Source organism: Amblyomma mixtum, chromosome 5 (genome assembly GCF_055824585.1).
Source record: "Amblyomma mixtum isolate Tamu chromosome 5, ASM5582458v1, whole genome shotgun sequence".
NCBI classification, from domain to species: domain Eukaryota; kingdom Metazoa; phylum Arthropoda; class Arachnida; order Ixodida; family Ixodidae; genus Amblyomma; species Amblyomma mixtum.
Window position 1 is genome coordinate 87,912,211 of NC_143016.1, and position 22,776 is coordinate 87,934,986.

At 45.1% G+C, this 22,776-nt stretch overlaps 1 protein-coding gene across 2 annotated transcripts; it reads right to left on the reverse strand.

The window, feature by feature from the left end:
* Positions 1-2,484: 2,484 nt before the first annotated feature.
* Positions 2,485-22,305, reverse strand: AsnRS (asparagine--tRNA ligase). Of its 2 annotated transcripts, XM_089545439.1 has the most exons (14): positions 22,121-22,305; positions 21,287-21,369; positions 21,117-21,179; positions 20,165-20,347; positions 16,272-16,421; positions 14,471-14,557; positions 13,912-13,998; positions 11,520-11,576; positions 8,983-9,138; positions 8,551-8,672; positions 7,879-8,014; positions 6,712-6,873; positions 3,524-3,607; positions 2,485-2,796 (listed from the first exon to the last, which is right to left on the reverse strand). In XM_089545439.1, exons 1-14 carry the CDS (start codon positions 22,149-22,151, stop codon positions 2,533-2,535), a joined length of 1,665 nt encoding a protein of 554 aa, XP_089401565.1. In that variant the 5' UTR covers positions 22,152-22,305; the 3' UTR covers positions 2,485-2,532. The 2 variants fall into 2 exon arrangements, with proteins under 2 accessions (XP_089401565.1, XP_089401566.1); XM_089545440.1 differs by lacking the exon at positions 22,121-22,305 and having other exon boundaries at positions 21,113-21,179; positions 21,287-21,372.
* Positions 22,306-22,776: the final 471 nt, after the last annotated feature.

The following is a 22,776-nucleotide window of genomic DNA, read 5'->3' on the forward strand; positions in this document are numbered from 1 at the left end:
GATTAAAACTTCAACACAAAACTACCTAGCTGCTTTTATGTGGCTGGAACATCTGGTTACCTCATCCATGCCCAAGGCCATGAGGACGATGCATTTGGGAGGGGAAACTGAACTCTTCCCTGGATGATAAAAAGTTGTGCTGGGAAAGGGCAATGAATGCATAGACGTTGCTACTTCCCAAACAGGAACGCAATTACTGCATACCAAATCAATTGCACCTTGTTCTGCTCTTCCAGGCAGTGGCTCCAACTCTGCAAGCACTGGCAAATGTATCGACACAATGCGTCAGTGACTGCATTTGCCAGTAAGTAGAAAAAGTGCATGATCTGTGACATGCACAGAAAGGGAGATTGAAGTGTGTACTGTTGGTAGATGCCCTTCATTTCTTCAGTGCAAACCCTTTCTCTTGATGAATACAGGAGTTGAAAGCACTTGGCCACCACCTAGAAAATCTGCTCCCTGCTACTCCACAAGGGGCGACATGCACATGTTTGCTGATCTCTTGTAACAGCATACGCAAAGCTGGGGAACTCTTTCCCCACTACACCACCCCTCTCTGACACTGGCAGAGAGCGTTATTTCTTGCACTCTGCCCATGGAGCTACTAGCACTTTCCTTATCAGTGCAACGGGAAGTTGAGGCAGGATGTCTATGGGTTATGCCTTCACACTGCACGCCCCCATATGGCTCGCACTTAGCCTTTCACACTGACATTTTGCAGGCTTCTTTTTTCATACAGACTTATCTGATACCCATGGGCACCTGCAAGAACCAGTGCTAATAAGATGGTTGGTAAGGCAGTACGGCAAGTGGGCATTTATGCCTTGTAGCTACAATGTAGGCTTTGATGGGAGGCATGGTGGAGGGCTCCTAGTTCGTTTGGGCTGCCCCGATTGAAATGTGGTTACTGTATATCGCCAATTATAAGTCAACATTAATTTTTTTTTTCTCAAAAAATGACCTTCAAAATTTGTGTGTCTACTTATAATCGGAGTCGACCTATATGCGGAGTCATAAGGTCAATCTCTATGGGGGTCAAAAGTCCGTATTTACTCATATAGAACCCACCCCCACTTTCGCTGTTGAGAATTCACTTTTTTAAACGTTAAGATGCTGCACGCTGATAATATCACAGCATGCTTATCTGTGACGAGGGCTCCTGCGGGGATGGTGTATGCAGCGAACTTGTCACAGCATTAAGATGCTGCACGCTTCACAGGAACATCTGCTGCCAACTAACATTGCCTGTGCCGAGTTTTCCATGTGCGGCAGTGGCTCACAAGATGATGACTGCCACTGTGTCCTTCTCACCAGCGGACAAGTCTTAAGAAATTCCTTGTTGACAAATATATGTTTCTTTGCATGACTCGCTTTTCTGAAAACCTTATTGGCGAGCTAGGACAGCAGGGTGAGGCAGTGTTGACCTTAAAACTTTTTTTTTATTTTTGCCCAGAGGGGGCTGAGAGTTGGGGTGTCAACTTATAATCGGTAATATACAGCAATTTATCCGGGTTCTGAGCTAGTAACTTGGCATTTAGTAGCAGATAAAGGAAGCAGGAGGTCTAAAACTACCATTTTTGAGGAAAGGGGTCTTCACTGACTAAAATTAGCAAATAACAGTTTTTGCAGAAATGGGGAGGTGCACCTGCCTTTTCGAGTTGCAGTGATCTGCACCAGTGTCACTACGCAGCTCAAGTCCACAGAGCCATCAAATGATCCTTAAAATGCCCATCTAAGCTGATGTGAATTGAAAAGGAAGGTTAAGTAATGTTGCAACATAAATAGATGTGGAACACACAAAACCCTCAGTAAGTAAGTGGCACCACATGCTAGCGACATTAACAACATGTGCTTGACTGTCCATATGGCTCAGCAGCAGAATTTTCATGTCTGGCATACCACTAATAGTACTTGCTGGGATACTGATGAAAATACATTGCCTACACCTTTAAAGCTGCATGAAATAAATGTCAACATGCGGTAGCTACTCATCCTGTTCCAAGCATCCGAAGTCTTCACAGTCTTGAAATGCTTCCACTATGGTGGAAAAAAAGACAGGCAACAGATTTTTTTTTTTCCGGCTGGCAAGGAGCAAAAATTCAGATGCTGCATAATTACTGGCAGTAAACAGAATTCTAACAATGAAAAAAAAAAAAACAGCATGAATGTGCAAACTACTACAGCCCCATATGGTGTCCAAAGTGAACCAAAAGTTCGAAGACAAGCCAAAAGATTCCAGTGTAAATACATCCCAGATTGCCACACCAGCTGGCAAGAAACTTTCAGTGATGTGATGCAGGAATCCACAAAACAAGAATGAAGCAGAGTTGTGCACATTGGCCTTTTCAGCATTCATTCCACAGTGCTGCATCAGTTTTCCCCTTTCAGCATTTGACCTGCACAATATACAGCCTGCGTGATCTCCTCAGTGGGCAAATTTAAGTCTAAGACAACAGGCAAGCAGCTGCCAGTAAGAAGCTCACGTATGCATGAAAAGAAGCCAGTGATTTTATGCAGTTCATGAGAGAGGAATCAGGGTTTGCAGCGGCCCACAAAGCGTGGGTATAGGCAAGCGTCGCGTATGTGGTTGCGCTTGAGCACCCAGGTAAGGAAACGCTCAAATCCCAGGCCATAGCCACCATGGGGACAAGTGCCGTAGCGTCGCTGGTCCGTGTACCAGTAGTAGTGGCTGGCGTCAATGCCTTCTCGCTCATAGCCCTTGAGCAGTTCCTCATGGTTCCAGATCCTCATGGAGCCACCCACTATTTCACCCACACCAGGCATCAAAAGGTCGACCTGTTTGTAGAGAGGTGGGCAGGAAAAAAATGGTTAGACCTGAATTACAACATTTTGTGATCCAGCAGCACATTTTTCTTAAAAGAAGATGCATCAGTGTAGTGGTTGTGCAGCACCACTTTCATTATTTCTTCTTCTGCAACTGTACAGCAGCCACTCTGATTATAGGACTGACTCAATTAATGACAATCACGTCAGCAAATGGTAATGTGATGGTAGACGGGCTTTTCTATATGCTGACACTAACATTGGTGCCACTAACCGGTGGCTCCAATTAACTGTGTATTGCCTACTCTGTGATATGAGGTTGCTTCACAAGGCCTCTATCGCACTGAATGAATACTCCGCAGTGGTGGAGAGGTAGCACATCTGGCTCGTAACTCAGAAGGCAACGTTTCGATTCCTGCTTGACCACTTTTTCTTTTTGGCAAAAGCGCTTTTCTTTTCTTCGAGACACTTTGCAATGGTGGCTGGATGAAGTCACGACCCTCTTGACCAATGACACTGTACTAACGTCACTACGTCACAACCCTCTTGACCAATGGGCCTTTTTCAGGACACGGACAATGCTGGCTTTTCTCAAGCATGGGACCTCTAATGCTACTGCATCAAAACTGTGCAGAGAAAAGCAGCTGCACAGCTGTTTCCTGCACAGTGCCTGAGCTCAGCTTTCTTTTGCAACTACATTAACTAAGTTCCCACTAGCAACGTGACACAAGACACATACCGACTCCGTCAAACGAGGGTCATCAGCACATCGCTGCATGTAGAAGGACTTTATCTCGGCAGGAAAGCGGCACAGCAGTATGGGCTGCAAGAGAGAACACATCAGTGTAGTACATGCAGCTAGAAATGAGGTAAATTTTTGACACAGCATGCATGAACTACAGCAATGATGCTGTGCAGAGTCTGTGATGGAACTTAAAAGCAAGTATCAGGGGAACGCCAAGACCATGCGCAACTTTTCGGCCAACCCCACGTTTTTATATGACTGATTTTAGCCTGAAAAGAATGTAACATTCGATGTGTTCTGAACCTCTTTTCAGTGTAAGTGCTATGCAAATTATGTATGTGTACTATGAAAGGACACAGGATTAACTTTCACTCAAATAAACATGTGGCAAAATACTCTCCTGCTGCTGTGCTTACTGTGCTCACAGCACAAGGAACCACCCATGATATGGGTTCTCACTCAAAATGGAGCTACTTGGTATGTAATTACTAGACCACTGAGCATCTGAATGGACATTTTACTGAAATAAATTGCAATGCCTGTGCTTTACTCCTAAGCCTGTTTCATAAAGTGCACATACAGCAGAACCTCACTGAAACAATCCCAGTTCATACAATTTGTCGCGGTCTATATGGTCAAAATCGTGAGCAATGAAAATGTCCTACAGAGTTATACTGTTTTGCACTGATAGCTGTTTTTTTTTTATGCACACTATACTCCGTTCCATACATCAAGTGCAACACTGTCAAAGCTAGAGCTCTTGTTTGCACTGGCTCTATCTGTGATCAAAGTAGTGCGTGGAGGTGAATGAAAAATAGTGACTGCCTTGCCTGCAGGCTTATTACATGATACATATGTCATGAGCTTGATTAAATTCGCTCTTACTGCTGACGGCGCGCTGTCGCTTTCTCGTGCCTTACACCACTCGGACACAAAGCAAGTGCAGAGTAACACGCCTCCCTTTATTCTTTGATGCGGACTACTTCTGTTCCCTTCACGGCCTCGCACCTGATGTATGAAACAGAGCATAGAAGTGCATGACTGGGCACCACACTGTGCCACAGTGCGTCGACAAACTGCTGTTTTGAGTTTCATGGAGCCGCTGTTATGAACATGCTGCAGCTGCATCGCCGAAAGACAGCAAACTTCATAATAAGCGCTAGTGTTGTACATGCGAGATGACATCAAGGCCACAGTGCAGCACTGCACAGGTTATTATTTTTCATGCGTCGCACTCACACCCGAGAGCGGAAACAGTCACCGTGCGCGAATGCTGAACAGCGTGCCATGGAGAATGTGAGTGTTGGATGGTGATGACATGCAACGCGCCACTGCTATCTCTGAATTATGGGATCTGTACAACAAGTGTAAACGTCAATTTTTCGTCTGGTTACTGCGTTCCCGGATAATACAATTTCCTGGCAAGTAAGTTCAAAATTTCGAAACATTCTATTCACATTGTTACGTGGTGGTCAGCCGAAGAACGACACGTGATGACCAATGACAATGAGATGATTTTCATGGCTGCCAGCCTAGCACAAGCACTCCGTCCCGCGCCATTGCCAGCTTTGTCTTCTTCATCACATTATGATACATTTAGCGGCCAACAGAAGGTGTGTTAACATACAAACAACCTGAATTTTGGTGCACACGACATGAAGAACTGCAGCGCAATGGCAGTCACTTGCTGCGGCAACTTCTCCGCGGTGCCTAGTTGCAATGGGGCAAAGCATCTAAAAAATGACAACGATGCACTATTATATGAGCAGGCCAAGCCTGAGAGAACGCTACAACAGTCAGCCACTGCAGCAGTTACCCTGCAATACAGATGTGGAAGAGGGCGAAGTTTCTTCTGTGCTAAAACAACAAATGATAACAGAATTCTGCAGGCATTAGAAAAGGAGTTGCTCAGACCTTGTGCCTACTAATGAGATTGGCATTTATAGGAAGTACCACCAAGTGCATGCGTACCTCATTCCATAGCTACATTTTTCAAAATCTTGGAGGCTTTGGACTGCATGTTATCGCAAGTACTATGTTTCTTTCCTCGCTTTTTTTAAAAACGTACTGACGAGGTGCTTCTGTGTCAGCGTGTATAGTACACATCACAATGTTATCTAACTCACCTGCCCTGCCTACACCATACAGACTTCACAGCAGTGCATATTTTGATCCTCCAGTGCATACCTATGCCTACATGTGTGCGAATATTCGATCCGAATGTTTGGTATTCGTCTCGAGCGAATAACATTTTGTAACTCTTGCTGTGTGCATTTTTGGTTTACTGTATTTCCTCTGGGATGGCACTGTGGCACATGCACACCCAAAGTCCTGACTCCATGGACGCTTCTTAGGCGTACAAACTGCATGCTCGTTCGCCCGAGCGCATGCTGGAGTCGGTCTACGTAGTATGCTGGCGGCAACACATGTGAGCAGGTGGAAGTGCAGTGCCCAGATCTGTACGTGCCGGGTGTCTGCAGCAGTGCTACACGCGGTGCTCACACTTTGTAACCAGCACTCCACTTCTGCGAGCCGCCAGTGCATGCACTGAGTGGTCCTGATGGGGCAGGTGAGCAAACAGCTGGCTGGTGTCTGCCGCCTTGTGGCATCCTCAGGGTGAACTGGGCATGCGCAGTGGGCCCCCGTGGAAGCAGATTGCACTGTGCTAAATCTTCCTGATTGGAGGACGCATGGCACCCTTGACTTCCGTGGAACAAGTCAGAGTTGACTGCAGGTGCTGCAGCTGCGCTTATCCGCGTGAAATTCGCTAAACAAGCACAACAGCGCGAGCACAAAGGGAAGCTAGCACGAGACATATAGAGATGGGTGTCCCTTTCTGACGTCTGATGCAAGGTGGCGCTGGGCGCGCGGTGCGCACGCCTACCAGGTGCCGTGGAACCACTGCAAGCAATGCTCATCAACTTACGTGGTTGTCGTCAGTACACGTGCAAAGCTCTCGTGCACATTTTAAAATAGAATTTATGTAAACACAATTTATGTCGATGCATTCTAATACTTCGGCTGACATGCTCACGAGGTCATGATGCTGCAAACAATAGGAGCTACATTCGCCTTTGTATGTTCCAATGAGGACTAAAGCTATAACCGCCTTTCGCTTTTCACAGACAGGCTGCTGTGAATGTCATGCTAGTGTGAAAAGATGGCGCTTCATGATAACATACCTTGTTTATCTTGTCAGTCATCTGACGCTCCGGAAGCTCAGGAATGTCCTCACCAAACTCGTAGAAAGAGCCATCCTCCTTTGTGATGTTGTTCTTACGCAGGTACTCTATGGCCTCTGAATATTGTAGCCTCAAGAAAGGCCGCTCTGGAACAGCAAACTCCTGCAAACGATAGAGTGCAGACTGTCATGCCACAAGGCAACGAGATAGCTGACTATCAACACAAGTAAGACTCTTGGATCAGTCAGCAAGGCTACCTGACGAAACTGTGCAACGATGGGAAAAATTGCTGCATCCGGTTACATAGTTCAGGCCACAGTTACAAGTGCATCTATACTGATATACTGCAAGACAATTTCAGGGCTTATTCGTTAAGCGGTGATGCCCAGATGACACTACCTCACATCACCAAAACTTCAGAACACAAATTGCACAGAATGCCTTAGCTGTTTAAACACAATAATGAGTCAATGCTATGGCTTTGCAAACTCACCAGCATACCAAAAGCCTAAAAATCTGAAAAAATTCTCCTAAAGAGCTGAGTGTCATAGCTTTCACAGACTGCCGACGGTGATTTAGTGTGTGTAATGAGCTACCAATTTTAGGCATGCAACCAAAATAGTAAAGAATTAGCAAAGCTGCAAGACCTCACTTAAGGAACACAGCCTGAAGCTGTGAATACCTTGTTAAAATCTGCCCAATTTAATGATGCCTGTCAACTTGAAAAGGTAGCACTGGCATATCAGTCATGACAGATATGTCAGCAAATCGCTCAAAACCAAACATCAAGATTCATTTATATTTGAATTTTTTGCAGACGTGACATTTCCATCAAATTTTTTTAAATACCCCATTCAGCAACAGCGGCTGCCTGCTATTCAAAACACCAAATTTAATGGCTACACACACATTCACGTGCAGCAAGGTTTTGTCAAATGCAAGGCAATCGACACGCAAACAACAGGCATCCAACTTGGTAGGAAACAGCAGCCTTTTCCATTTACACATTTCATTGTTCTGATACATGACGTCACACTAACCTGTGCAATGAAAGCACAATGCTGATGTTGATGGCGTGCTACTTCTTAACTGCTTAAAGACTACGTAACAGTAAAAATGGATCACTACTGTTGTTATAAACAGCAAGCAGGACGAACTATTACTCACAGGGTTCAGCTCGAGCACAATGGGGGCCGCATGTGATTTGAGAATGCGCTCACATACGCCCACCACCAGGTCCTCCACCCTGTCCATGAACTCGTCAAACGTCAGGAAAGGGCATTCTGCCTCAATGTGCGTAAACCTGAAAAACACATTCGATGTCAAGAGGTGTCCGTTCCTCACCTCTTCTTTATTTATTTACTTATTTATCTGCACATACATACTATCGGTCTTAACTCGGACCCAGACAGGGGTGGGCATTGAAACAAACAACAACATGGCAAAATGCATGTCCACAGAAAGCTGTAGACCAAGCTGCAAGTGCAGGCAATGTGAACACATGAAAGTGACACTGACTTGCAAAAGCAACATTAAGATACTAAACATGATTTGAAGACACCAGCCATAATCTTACACATGCCCCTAACAATGCAACACACAGGGGTTGTTCCAGCAGGTGCACTGTAGTCACGCTTCACATGAAGGTGAACACATACCTACGTGCAATACATAGCAAGCTGTTGCGCTGTACCGATAAACAAGCACTTTGAGTCTTTGTACCACACAGAGAAGCTTGCGATCCAGAAACAAGGTTCACTTATTTTGTTTCTTATTTTACTTTAGCGTGGTTAATAAATGTTAGCAAAAAAAAAAAACGGTAAAATAGAGGCAACTTACTCTGACAAATGGCGCCGTGTGCGAGATTGTTCTGCCCTGTAGGACTGTGCCACACAGAACACATCCCCAAGAGCTGGGACAACAGTTTCCAAGTACAACTGTGAAGACTGTGTCAGGTAAGCCTATAAATGGTAGAAAAAGAGAAATATGAGCAATCTTCGAAGCAGGCAGTTTGAAAAAACAGTACTACACAAAAAGCTCAGTGAAATCACTAAATAACTGAAGCTATTAATTCAGGCCAGAAAACAAAGCAAGGAATATTTAAACCACTTGAGAAAATTCTTGTTTTCAGCAAAATTAAAAGCTTTTGAAGAAGTTCAAATTCAGAAATGCAAATGTAAACAAAGTTCACATGCAGAAAATTTCGCTAAAAAGCACCTGCATAACTGCAATGAATGGCTTAATGAAGAGGAACCATTAACGAAAATATACCTGTTCCCCAAAGTAGTCAAATGAAAAGAGCGTTGAGCCACCTTCCACTTGTGTCTGCACCATGGTCGGAGGAATAACCTCCACATAGTTGTTGCTGAAGAAGTAGTCTCGAAAGCAGTGCATCACTGCTGACTTGGCCATCATTATTTTGGAAAGCTGGTAAAGAGAAGAAATGTCGCATGTGAACCAAAGTGATATATATTAACCCATGCCAGTTAAACAGCTGGACTGGTGTCCAATTGTTCAGATGTAGTCTGCTGTTTAGCACTGGCTGCAGTCACAATAACACTTGCTCGAACCTCTAGTTCTCGGACAGAAAGATACGTAACCGATTCTCAGCAGCATGGGACTGAGCACTTGCAAGAGACACCTCCCACAGCATTTTATGTTGCCATATCCTCTACAGAGGTTGTTGAACAGGCTTGTACTTTGGGCAACAGCAACATTACTACTGTACAAGATTGGTTTGGTTTAGTGGGGTTTGACGTCCCGAAGCAACTCACTGAGGCTATGAGGGACGCTGTAGTGAAGGGCTCCGGAAATTTCGACCACCTGGGGTCCTTTAACGTGCACTGACATCGCACAGTACACGGGCCTCCAGAATTTCTCCTCCAAAGAAATTCTAGCCGCCGCGGCCGGGATCGAACCCGCGTCTTTTGGGTCAGCAGCCGAGCACCATAACCGCTGAGCCACCGCGGCGGGGTATACTATACAAGAGGAACAACATGATCAGAGCCACAGAAGCACAACTAGATGCAAAACCAGGTTCCTGCCTTGGTAATGCGGTAAGCAGCTGGGATATAAAATGTCCAAAATCTGTATCTGCTTGTGTATATTCTAACATAAAGGAACTGGTGGTCGGTGGTGGTGGTGTCGTGAGATTACGACTGATATGAGATCTTACGTTACACTCATGCTTTTTCTCACAAAAAGTGTTTGTCACATGTTAGCAGTGTTTTTGCTGTTTTCAGCGTGCCTTTTAATGCAAAGAAAGATATGCTCAAAAGCAGCATTGCCTGCAGTCAATATGTGGAACATCAGAATCACTGCTTTTGTAAACATGCACGCACACAACAGATTGCAAAAGAGTGTACTATTCATGTAGAAGTAATAGAGCAATCTTGAAGACATATACCAAGAGGTTAGTTTAGTATCACAACAAAAAATTTACTTTTTTGCAGCTGGGGTCACATTTGTTTTTGTTTTCTGATTCATAAGGAATGAACTATTTCTACTTCCTGGGCACTTCTATCAACACCAAAGCAAATGCTGATACCTGAATCTAACAGCCATCACCAATATGGCACAAACTGCTAAACTTCATCTATCACATCTGCTGGAATATCAAAAATGCCAGTAAAGCCTTTGCGTAACTCTCAGTTCAAGTCAAGCTACTCTGCTGTTCTGGGCCAGGAGCCGATAAACCAACTTATATTCTTCACGAAGAGACGCTGCCCTTAATAACATGACCTTTGCATCTTACCAGAACTGGAGTTGCATTGCTATGCCAAAATTCCAACTATACAACTGCTAACACTGCCAATGCTCAAGTAATTTAGAAAGAACTGTTACTATGTCGATTACAAGGAAGAGGCCTAAATTAGATAATATGCACTCTTTAAATAACTGAATTCATTGCTTAGACCTGGTGCATAGGAATGCTAATTGCAAATTTTTTATGAAGTGGCAATGTCAGTATGCCTTTGTACCTCATACAACAATTACATTTTTCAAAATTGATCGATTTGAATCGCATGTTTTTCCGGATAATACGTTTTTTCCCCGCATTTTTTTCAACAATGTATCAATGAGCTTTTGCTGTACTTGTGATGCAGGTAGGCAATACAGCATGACCTGAACCCTAGCCCATTGCAGCATCACTGAGAACAAGGCAGCTCACATTATTGCGAGCTCATTTCTCCACCCTGTAACTGCAACATGGTTTCACTCAGTGCTCCCACCACTGCTGTGCTTACGTATCTCACTGTGTCCCCTTAAAGTATAGAAATTCAACAAAAACAAAATGACAGTGGTCCTCAGGATGCCAACCGCTGCCTGCCAGGCTTCTCCATTACACATCAATGCTATACGCCAGTCCTGGCAAGCATACAAAGGACCTAAAGGACCGCCTGAAGATATGATTAAACAAAGCATATTACATTCCTTCCACATGCTTTCCCATGAATTTGAATGCCCTTTATGCAAACTTGAGACAAGACCTACAGTCAAGCACCTCCTATGAAAATGTGCTGCCCCTGTGCCCTGGCATGCAAGGCATTACGAACCTACTGACACATTTTAAGAACGAAAACGATGGTCAATTAAATTTTTTCAAGACCTGGCAATGCCGCCTCCCAAAGCTGTGGCTACAACCAGCAGTGCCTGTCTACTCACGCGTCTACTTGCCCAGGCATGAGCTACATGCTATAGTGACGGCTGCAAGTGTTGCAATATAAGCTGAATATAACTGCTGTGTGTCAAGAAATCCAATGCAAACATGGCACGTTTCTGCCAGCTGCTGTATTGCCACTACTTACCGTGTCTCCCCGCAGTGCCAGGTGGCGGTTGTCTAATAGAATGTCGATATGGGATTCCTGCAAAATAAGAATGTCAAAATTAAAAAAACAAAAACTAAAGCCCACGATGCACAGAGACAAAAACAAAAAGGAAACTTGCAGAATGAAACTTATCATTGCTGCCTGTCCATTAGCAAGTATGTCAGATTCCCTCTAACATTACAACTCACTGCTGCACAGCTAACTGACATATACGGTATGTGTAAATACTTTCCCTGCTTAAACCAATTAAAATCTCTCCTGACAAATCCAAATTTTGCATAGCAGTTGGTTCTGTCAAATACTGAATTTCGCAATAGGACTTGCATGATCCATCACAAAAGAAATGAAAAAAAAAGAAAGTCAAGTTGCTTTCAAACAGATCTCACCAAATATGCACACTTTGCAGAACAAATAGCAGTGACACCATCTACCGTATTTACTTGTGTAATTTGCACCCTCACATATGCAAGTGGAGAAGGGACCAACTGCATGCTGTTAACCAGGATCGCTCGCGCTGACGGTTCATTTCTCGCATGAACAGTTGCACGTGGGCAAGAATCCAAAACTACCAAACTGTCTGCTGCTCGATTTGCCGCTAGTCAGCAGGGCCGCACGCGAGGGCACCATTTTATCGCCTGTTATCTCCATCTGCCTCTGACTGCTGGCTTTGCAATTGCATCATTGTGCGTTTATTGCTTTGAGCTGTGCACACGCCGTCAAGATATAACATGGGGCAGAGCGGGAGGGGCAGAACATTTTACATTTGGGGTGGCCTTCTCTTTGCCCAGCAAGAGGTGCGAGTTGGGGGGGGGGGGGGGTCGATGTATAGGTGGCAATATACAGTACATATTGCATGTTATGAACTTTGTAGAGTTTTTCAGCATGTGTTCACAAAATTTTCGTGCACACCCTTTTTGCCCTGACTTCAAGAAAAAAGTGTGCAAATTACGTGAGTAAATACAGTATTACAAAAAAGTCAAAACTTCCATTAATTGAGATATGAAAGATAGAAGTCTCTTTGCTTTATTTTTGGAGACTGACGGCTCATCACTTGTTACACTTGTAAGTTTGCATTTAGGTTAGGCATTGTCAAAAGCCTCACAGTGACCTCTTAATCATATTCATCAGTGCAAATAAAAGTGGTCACAATATGTGTTATTAAAAGAAAAGGCCTCCAACTAACACCCGTATGATAAATTCAAACACAATTTAAAAAATCACAACCATGAAAGCAAATTAACCAGAACCAGGATTTATCCCTGTCTTTGCCACTCATACAACATCTTGCATTCATACATCTGGTGTAATGATACTACCGGGTAAATCAATCATAACAAGTTGAAAACCACGTTGGTGGCCCCACAGAACATACACCAGTGGGCATTAACATTGTGCTAATACAACTAAACCTCGTTATAATGAAATGTAATAAACAGAACCTGATGTATATGTCGTACTTTGTAAGCACAAATCAAAGTTTACCAGTTAATACTACAAGCAATCCAAATAAAAAACAACTGCTTAATTCAACTCCACAGTACATGGCACATATGCAAAGGGCTTGATATTGAAACTACTCTGAGGAGGTACACAGCTCATCATAACACATTTGCAATACCAGTCTGCTTTAAGATGGGTAATGGTTTTTTTTATTGTAGCAGATGACTGAACGCAGTCTGTGACAACTGTTCTTGCTGCCACTAGACCACCTGAAGCAAGCAAAAATAAATGCATCAAGGACCACTGACACTACACTACTGGGCACCCGATATACCCATGCTACTGCAAGCGCTAAGTGTCACTGGCTTACTGCGACTACACGCACCAAAAAACAACAAGAACATTCTCAGCAATGTGGCCTCTGCTAAGAAGGCACTTTTGTGCGTGAAAGGGTTAGCAGAGGTCCATCGCAAGCTTCACTGCAGCAAAGTTTATGCAGAGAATGAAACCAGGCTACACATTCAATAAACTGATTGGTGATGTTATTTTCCAGCAGAAAAATAAATGCTTCAACCTTTCGCTACACGTGGAAGAAGCAAGTACACTTCAGATTCTAGCATTGCACGTTCACAGCCAAAAGTTTCATCAGTCCTGGCTTTTACCAGTGCACCGTCACTGGCACATCTATCTCTATAACAAAACAAAGGCTGCAACAAAGAAATACTAGCAGAACCTTCAACTTCACTATAATGGGATATGAATGTACAAACCATCGGGATGCTTTTAGCATACAAAGTAAACTACAGGCAATCCATTCCTGGCTTGACACCTATGAAAACACTCTATTACACACTGCAAAATCTAAATCGTATGCGCAATTATGATATGAACCATGCTTTCCAAACTATTTTCGCTAGAGCTATGCAATCACCTCGTTGAGGACGTTATCTAGGCCCCCCGCTGGAGCATCTCCAACCAGCTCCCAGAAGTCCACGTGGAGCTCATGACCCCCGGGTGCCTGCAGTGAAGCACCATGAGGTCAATGAAAAAACGCACATTCCACACAGATACATGCCTAAACGTGACAATGGAAAAAAGAAAAAGCAATCTAGCAGCTGTCACCACAGTAAACAGCTTCATGTTCTGTACACGCGGTTTATCATGGCAATGACAGCAAAAATTACTGGCCATTCCAGTCATTCAGTCACCAGCCAATCAGTAGAGGAATTATTTTCATTGCCCATGTTTATCGATTCAGTTAGGAAAATGGCTACTCATCCCAAAACCGATATGGTATCATCGTACACAGAGAAAGCACAGACACCACGCCTTGAGGCAATGAATGTCCAACAAACTGGATCCTTGCTCTGGCATTATTGTTTTGCTCTACTGAAACTTAGTGCTTAAGATAAAGCAAATTTCTCCTTTTCAACTAGCACAAAGAAAATGCAGAACAATGAAGCACAACCTGAAGCTGTTTCTAAACTCACCGATTTGCCTTCAAGTACAGGACGAAGCTCTCCATAAACATGAACAGATGATTCAGTTGTCAACACCAGGGCCTCATACGTGTGGCACTGAAACAGACGTCAAATGTACAGCCAAAGTACAGCCAAAGCTAGACACATGGCATATTTCATAGTGGAAATGCTGTGCACTAAATTGATGTTCGCTCCTTTTTTCTATCCTATCTCCTACTCCTGTGAATGTCAATTTAGCCCACAGCACTTCTAAAAGATCATGCACCAACTAGCCTGTCAGAAAGTCTTACTTCATTTCATAGTGGACATGCTGTAGGCTCTTGAATTCAGCCATTCCAAAAATGAACACAGATTTGTGCATGCAACGAACTGACCTAAATCCTGAACTAAAATAATGAAAAAAAAAGTGGCTTTCTGAACTTGGATAGAAGTACGTCAGCTTTAATTCCCTAAAAGTTCAGAGTAATCAAACAAAACATACACAAAAAGTACAATAAGGGCCATTCTCACACATTTCAGTAGACCCGAACAGCTGGTTTATTCTGTCACCTTACTCTTCACCTGTAGTTAATTAGAGACATGATGATAAATTGCAGTTGACCGGTATCGATTAGGGGAGTGTGAATAGTATTTCAAATTTTCACGATGAAAATTTTTAGATCTGTTAACAATTTTTTGATCATCAATGACAATGCCAATGTGGATTTTTATAGCGAGGCTAGAAATGTGCTTGACACCTTCAAATAGCATTTAATCTCATTAATTTTGATGCATGACAAGAATTCCATTAAGTTGTTAGAACTAAGACTAAGGTTTTTAACAATGACATCTGCTGGGGTTATGAACCTTGTGTAAAGAAAGCACTACTACCAGCTGTTTCAGCACATTATGAGATGGTAAAGAGAAGCATTATCAACTAATGCTTCACAAATGCGCCAAAAAACTCACGCAATCACGATTCAAGAATGCTTAGCACTACAGATCAGACTGTCGGATTCCATGTACTTTGGAGCCACTAGTGGCTACCCTGGCTAAAGGCATGCTCCAAAAAAAAAAAAAAAGCAAGGTGATCAGACAAGAAGAAAGATACAAGAGGACAGCATAATCGCACGAAAATAACTGTAATCCTTTACATTCACCAGACCTCTCACAACCTAAGGAACATTGGGCGTTGAAGTAGTGTTTTTGGCACCTCTCAAATTATTGATGGTTTGAAAAAAGACAAAGGTTGCAAAATTGACAACCAGAAACGATCGGCCACTTGTGATGATGTATTGTGTACCGTTGTCTTGTGGACTAAAGTATATTGGCATTGGAAATATATTGGAAATGAGAGGTTCTGACAACCGGGCAACACTGCTGTTATGTCCGTAAAATATGCTCACAGAAAATGAAAGATAATTAAGAAAAGCTTGCATTTTGTACCAATGGTGTCAAGTAACATTAAAGGGGCCATGAAATGGATTCAAAGTTGCTAGTGAATGTGTTCATTGTGTAGAATGAATGCTTCTGAGCATTCACACCAAGTATGAGTCCTTGAATTAGAGCTGGCAATTTATTACTAAGTTTTAAATTGGGCTGATTGATGTGTGCGTAGTGGAGGCTTTTGGAACTGTTTTTCTAAGAGGTATACTTCACTAGTATTGCGATGTCACGGTGAGTGACAGGGAGCCCAGCGCTGCCATTCGCTGCTAGCATGATGTCATGCCTTTCCTGTCGCTGCCTCACCCTGCATTAAACAGGCCATGCAGCACACACTATCAAGGCCTTTGCATAGCAGTGCCAAGCCCATGCTCAGAGCACAACTTACCAGCTGGTCGTTGAGGATGCACTGGAGAAAGCCTGTGCCGTCTCGCAGCAGGATGAACATCAGCGAACGGCCTTGTCTTCGGAGGTGGTGAACCCAGCCAAACAGGTCCACTCGCTGACCCCGGTGACTTTTTGCCTCACGCACTTTGATCTGTGAACACAAAAGTCGAGGCAGCCGTCACTACAAGCGATCAGAGACTAAGGTGCAGTGAGCAGCTTATCTCGATGTCTCGATAACTACAAATCGGATTAGGTACCAGAAGTTCCACACACCTCAATGCATACTTGAGGTCATCCGCAAGGTCCATTATAAAAAACTCCAAAACCATAGCTTTGCCTCTGTCCTTGTCTGAGGCATATGAAAATAATCAAATAAGGCGTAAAATAACTGAGCCTTGCACTGCCATTCAGCTAAACTGCATTTTAATGATTTAATCGGCCATTTTATAGCATTTACTTGGTTTAGGTTTATTGGGGTTTAACGTCCCAAAGCAACTGAGGCTATGAGAGACGCCGTAGTGAAGGGCTCCGGAAATTTCGACCACCTGGGGTTCTTTAACGTGCACTGACATCGCACAGTACACGGGCACACAGTACACAGTACACAGTGTACGGGGGTACAGTACACAGTACTACTTTCCTAGCTTAATCTGGACAGAAACAGAACTGCAGAAGGCATGTACGACAAGGTTGTGACGTGACATTTGTGGGGACGCCTTCGTCCCCTGCGTTCACTTTCCCGCACTGCACCCCACTGTTGTTAGCTGCCCCCGAAAAGCACTCCCTTTAGTTTGGTTACTCTAGCTAACAGGGGAGGGCGCTCGCGTCGCAGCGACAGCAGCGCCACGGATGGCGTGTTTGGCCGCTCGCGCGCGGGGGAAGGCGAGGTCTCTTCTGCTCGGCATCGGGAAGCGTGTTGGACGTTCACGCGCAAAGCTCCGCTCTGTGCCGCGGGCGTCCTCGTGTGGAAACTTGTTCCCCTCAGCTCGTCCCGTCGGGCCTCGGATCTTCCCTTTGCCCTACCGTGGGCGAACGTTCGCTCGTAGCCGTGCTGGTGAGTCGGACTTCCTCGATTCCTCAGTGTATTTTGTTGCTAGCTGGCGTTATTGCTGTTATAGCAATAAATGCCTTGTTTGTGTCAGCCAGTGTGTCGTTCCTTTGTTCCCGTAGAGCACGGCCCGCCGTGGTCGGCGTGCGCTCAGTAGCGCTCGCGATCACGGGGTGGGGTCAGCGCGGTTTTGAACTGAGTCAGCCGTGCTTAAACGGGGAATACGCATTTATCCCCCCATTTCAACCCCACATCTGGCAGCCCAACGTGGGGCCTGCTCTTGGAACATTGGACGACTGTCTGTTTGGTTCGAGGAACGCTCTTTGTCCGGATTTGACAAGTGGTAGGCCTAGTGTGAATTTTGATCGCTAGGACCTGCGGCATGCTTTCTTGAGTGCGAGGTGTATTGCGCTGCAGCATGTTTGAACTTTTCGACATGCTCAGCATGTTTTTTTGTGAAGTTTTCTTCCTGGAGTTTCTTCAAGAACCACTTGGTCCGCATCGAGAGAGCGCGAGGCCTAGCGCCCGCGGAGTTGCCGAGCCCGAAGCGAGTGAGTACGGAAGCCGCGTGGGTGGTCCGAGTTTTCTGTATATATTTTCTCGCTGTCTCTTTTGGGAGTCGCGGCTCTGGGAGCCGGGTCGCCTGGGGCCACGGGTGCCGTAACGAGCTCGCTGGTATTGCAGCTCGGCACCGGGCGTTCCGACACCGTCCGATACGGTGGGCGCCGATCGCTCAGAAGCTGCTTTGTGCAGTGAGCGGGGAGGACCACCCCACAAAGCTGATGTCTCCTCGCGGCTGCGCGCACGAAACCCGTTTCGGGTCTTTCTTTTGTTGGGGGTCGTCGACCGTCACAGTGGTAGTGAGGCCTAAAGCTATTCATAGCTGCCTGCACCTTGTCAAAAGTGACACGACCACCGGACCGTGGTGTTGAGAGGGGGCGCACTTTGCTGGCCACCCGTTTTTTTTTTTTGTAACCTCGCATGAACTGAGCATTCTCGTTCAACTCAAGAAAGGGCTTTGTTCACTCGAACTTTGCGTTGCACAGCCGCCCGACACGTTTTGCTAGCGAGTTGAGCATTGAGCCACCAGGCCCTTGTGTACACCGTTTCCCCTCCCGTGACCTACGTTAAAGGCATGCGGAGTGTGTTTCGGAAATTTTACAGATCTGGAGCCACTGCGGCTTGCTGTCCTGTGCACATCGTCTCGCCGCCGCCTGCTGCGACGGAGCGGCCTGTATCCTGTTCGCCGCATCCATCCGGGGCAGCCGTGGCGAGACCAGACAGCAGCCACCTCCGGCTGCTGCTGCCCTGGCGACTACTGCGGAATCTTGGCCTGCAGTGGTCAACCGGCCCTCCGCTTCGCGGGCCTGCGGGCACATAGCCCGCGGGCCATGCGAGTCGTCCCAGCGGAGACCTTCACGCCGCCTTCGGAATACCGCGGAAGACTGCGTGCACCCTGTCGGCGTGACCTCCGCTGCATGACCTGCCTCAAGTGCATGAAGACCAGGAGACTCCTCCATAGCATGTAACTTGCAGGCGCGTGGGTCTATTTAAGGTTGGGGGGATGTGGGGATGCCTTCGTCCCCTGCGTTCACTTTCCCGCATTGCACACCCCACTGTTGTTAGCTCCTCCGAAACGCGCTCTTCTGTTTTGGTTACTTTAACTAACAGGGGAGGGCGCTCGCGTCGTAGCGACACCAGCGCCACGGATGGCGTGTTTTGCCGCTCGCGCGCGGGGGAAAGGCTAGGTCTCTTCTCCCTGGGACAGGGAAGCATGCGGACGTTTCCGCGCGCCGGTCCGCTCTTCGCCGCGGGCGTCTTGTGGTTGGAACTTGCTCCCGCCACCCCGTCCCGTCGGGCCTCGGATCTTCCCTTTGCCCTACCGTGGGCGGACGTTCGCTCGTAGCCGTGCTGGTGAGTCGGACATCCTAGATTCCTCAGTGTATTTTGTTGCTAGCTGGCGTTATTATTGCTATAGCAATAAATGCCTTGTTTGTGTCAGCCAGTGTGTCGTTCCTTTGTTCCCGCAGAGCAAGGCCCGCCGTGGTCGGCGTGCGCTCAGTAGCGTACGCGACCACGGGGTGGGGTCCGCGCGGTTTTGAACTGGCTCAGCCGCGCTTAAGCGGGGAATACGTGTTTATCCCCCCCATTTCAACCCCACACATTATACGGACACATGCACAATAAGTGATGCTATACATAGTTGGATACAACTTAAGTCTTCAGTGAAACTCCGCCCACATTCAGGACTGCAGCACAGGATTCCTCCATGACACAAAAGTAGTCTGTTGTTAAAACATTTGCCACTTAAACAAGAAGATAATCACAAGAAAAAAGGTATAAGCTCTGGAATTTTGACACTTGGCTTGTTTAATAAAACTGAACATTAAAAAGGTGATTTCGTTTACTTTTCTGACTGGCTAGTGGAGTAATATAGCAAACTGCGGACCGTGGCCAAGTATTAACAACTGCTGCTTTTTTAAAGTTGCATTCTAGTACAGTTAGAGTGCTTACTGATGCTCTAATGTAGTCATTTAGTGGAGCTCCGATTTGGCATATTGTGGCAAAATTAAAAAAAAAACAAACACCAAACCACAATGTCAAACCTAAAGAAATCCTGGTACTGTGAAAGGGAGCTGCACTAAGGCTACGATACCTAATGTACTAGCAAGTAGTTGGTCAGTGGTTAACTGAAACAAGTTACATTCGTTACATGACATTGAAATACCACTACATACTAATACTAATACAAGAAACCCATTTCCTACAGTGCATAAAAGCATATTATGCACATAAAGTTATGGGATTCAATGGACACAAAAAAATGCGTAGAAAGGCAAACATACCCTAACTGGAGCAGGCAGGGATGGATCAAGCTGTATCACCACTTTTTTAGCCTCTTCTATGTTTTTTTCACGCCGTGCTCCATCCTCTGCTTCTTTCTGCGTTCGCTCAGCATTTTTGTACTGCTCTCGCACCCAGATCTTCCGCACTTTCTTGATCTGGGACTGGGATACTAGGGCCCATTTCTGCATGAATGACAAAATCAAGCGTTACTTGCATCCTGCTGCAATAACACAAAGAAGTGTCGCTGCAACAGTCAGTGCGCACTGAGAGCCATGCTGAAGTTAAATCCAAGCCACATGCGCAGAAGAAATCAATGCCTTAAATTTTTTAACCCATTATTTTCAGAATTGGTGGTGCACATCCAGATTTAATACCATTATTACATATGTCACGACGATAATGCCTGCAAGGCAGCCCAAAACTTTTAGTCGATTATAAACAGCACTGATAAGCACAAAATATCTCATCAGTGTTGTCCAAATGTAATATTAAAGCTATCCTGTAGAAAGTGCCACTGTTCTTGATTGACATGCCGCAAAAGCAGCCCTAAGCTCATCACGTAACTGACAGAAAAATGGCGTCATGTGCGACATAAATTTAGTAGAGGTGCTTCACCTGACTGAAAGTTATGAGCAACATATCTGCTACTTGGTAGAGGGTAGTTTCCAACGAAGTTGCATGCTTTTAAGTGCGAGGATTGTGGACGAGAGTACACATTTCTTGGGTGAATGAGTATCAGCGAACTCAGTAGGTTGCAAATGGCAGAAAGACTAAAACCATTAAATTCATGCATGTGACAGTGCACGAATGGCACTAAGACTTAAGGCATTAATTTTGTCCGTATGGCATGGCCTCAGCAACGAAATCAGAAATATGCACAGATACTGTCCATGACAAAGAACGCTGGCTCTACAGTCAAGGGATGAAAATCTACAATATAAACGCACCCACCTCGCCGTCTTTGCCATCACCGAAGATTGGAGGGAAAGGTTCGCTCCCAGCAATTCTCATTACCTGCAAGGAAAGGAAGAGGATCAGGGATTAGCTAGGAAAGGAAGGGGATCAGGGATTAGCGAACATCAGCTGACTGCGGCTCCATTCGTCAGCTGGAGGCTCCTTACCTGCAGTAAGCTCTTGACAGGCTTCAGCTCGCTGCCGTCACCGGATTCATCATCCCCGTTCAATTCGGACATGTACAGTGGCTCTGCATTATCCGCGCGTGTGCATTAAGCTCAACATTCATCCCCAGTAGTGGACTACGAACTAGTTCACTCCATGCGAGCATGCATAATATATACAGGTAATGTACTGTTAGGTGCAAGTCTGCACGATAGAAACAGTAAACATTTGCTGGGCAACCGAAACAAGTACAGTCAGGCCGGAATGAAACGCGTGCAGCGCCTGCGAACAAAACATTTTACTGGTGTACTTCCAGCTGCAGTGTACAACTGGCCTGATTAATGCGACTGGGTGAAGGGTCTATCCAAGTACATATTCATAAACTGACTCTGAAAGAATACCTCACTGCAAAGCATAAAAGTGCGGCATAGGCGAGTTCGTGTTTCTTTCCGGTCTGACCGTACTTCTCGTTTGAAGCGGGCCAGCATCAGAACGTAACTAATACGACTAGAAAACGTAGAATTAAATGCCCAACATATGCACATACAAGCATTCTCGTTTGCTGAACTGGCTTCAGCTAACGGATGTTTCCATGGGCTTTAGCAGCTCGATCAACTTGCAGGCGTGGCACACTGGGGAAAAATCACCGGCAACGGCTATTCCAGCTAAGTTATTCGTTTTAGATTAACTTCTCGCAGCGCAAAGCAAATATTTCAGAGTGATCGTTTTGTTCTTCAGAAAGAAATCGAGTTCAAACTGTATGAGCTGGCAGCACATGACGGCCGGTGGTAGTTCGGTGTTTGCCACACAGCTTCAGCGAACGCTGTTAAACTTACTTTTGTCAGTCTGTTGAGCGTCTTCACCCATTTTGTGCGTAGAAAAGATGTCTTTAGTGGCGAAGAAAACTGGTTTGATAGCCTAGTATGTGCCACAGGAAGTTTCACTAACGCAGCACTTGGCTACCGTGTTAAAGACCATGCAAATACGAACAGCAGCGGACGATATGCCTGGATTTGGCCTCGTCTGATGCAACATCTGATGCAAGCCACATGTAAGCGAAGGTACAAAGCAAGTCTTCTACTTAACATTTTAATAATGCGCAGTTGGAGTAAAGCAATGCAATTTTTTTAGTAATTAAAAATATCGTAAGTATATTGTTTAATATCGGCGGCAGCTAGACCTCATCTGGAAACACTGTTCCGTTATCACCACCATCATCATCACTAGATTAATTTTTTTTATTATTCGTCACAACAGGGAAGTACGAGCTTTGGTACCAAATTAAATCAAATCAAAGGAAGCTTTATTTGCTCATTCAAAAAAACTTGTATACAATATTAGAACGATAGCCTACATGGCTAGTATCATAGTCATTTGTCCATAGTATCATAGTCCATAGTATCATAGTATCATAGTTGGTTATATTAACTCTATGCCTTTAATGCTTTGACGAGCAGCATTTACCGCTGCCGGAACTTTTGTTTCCCAACTC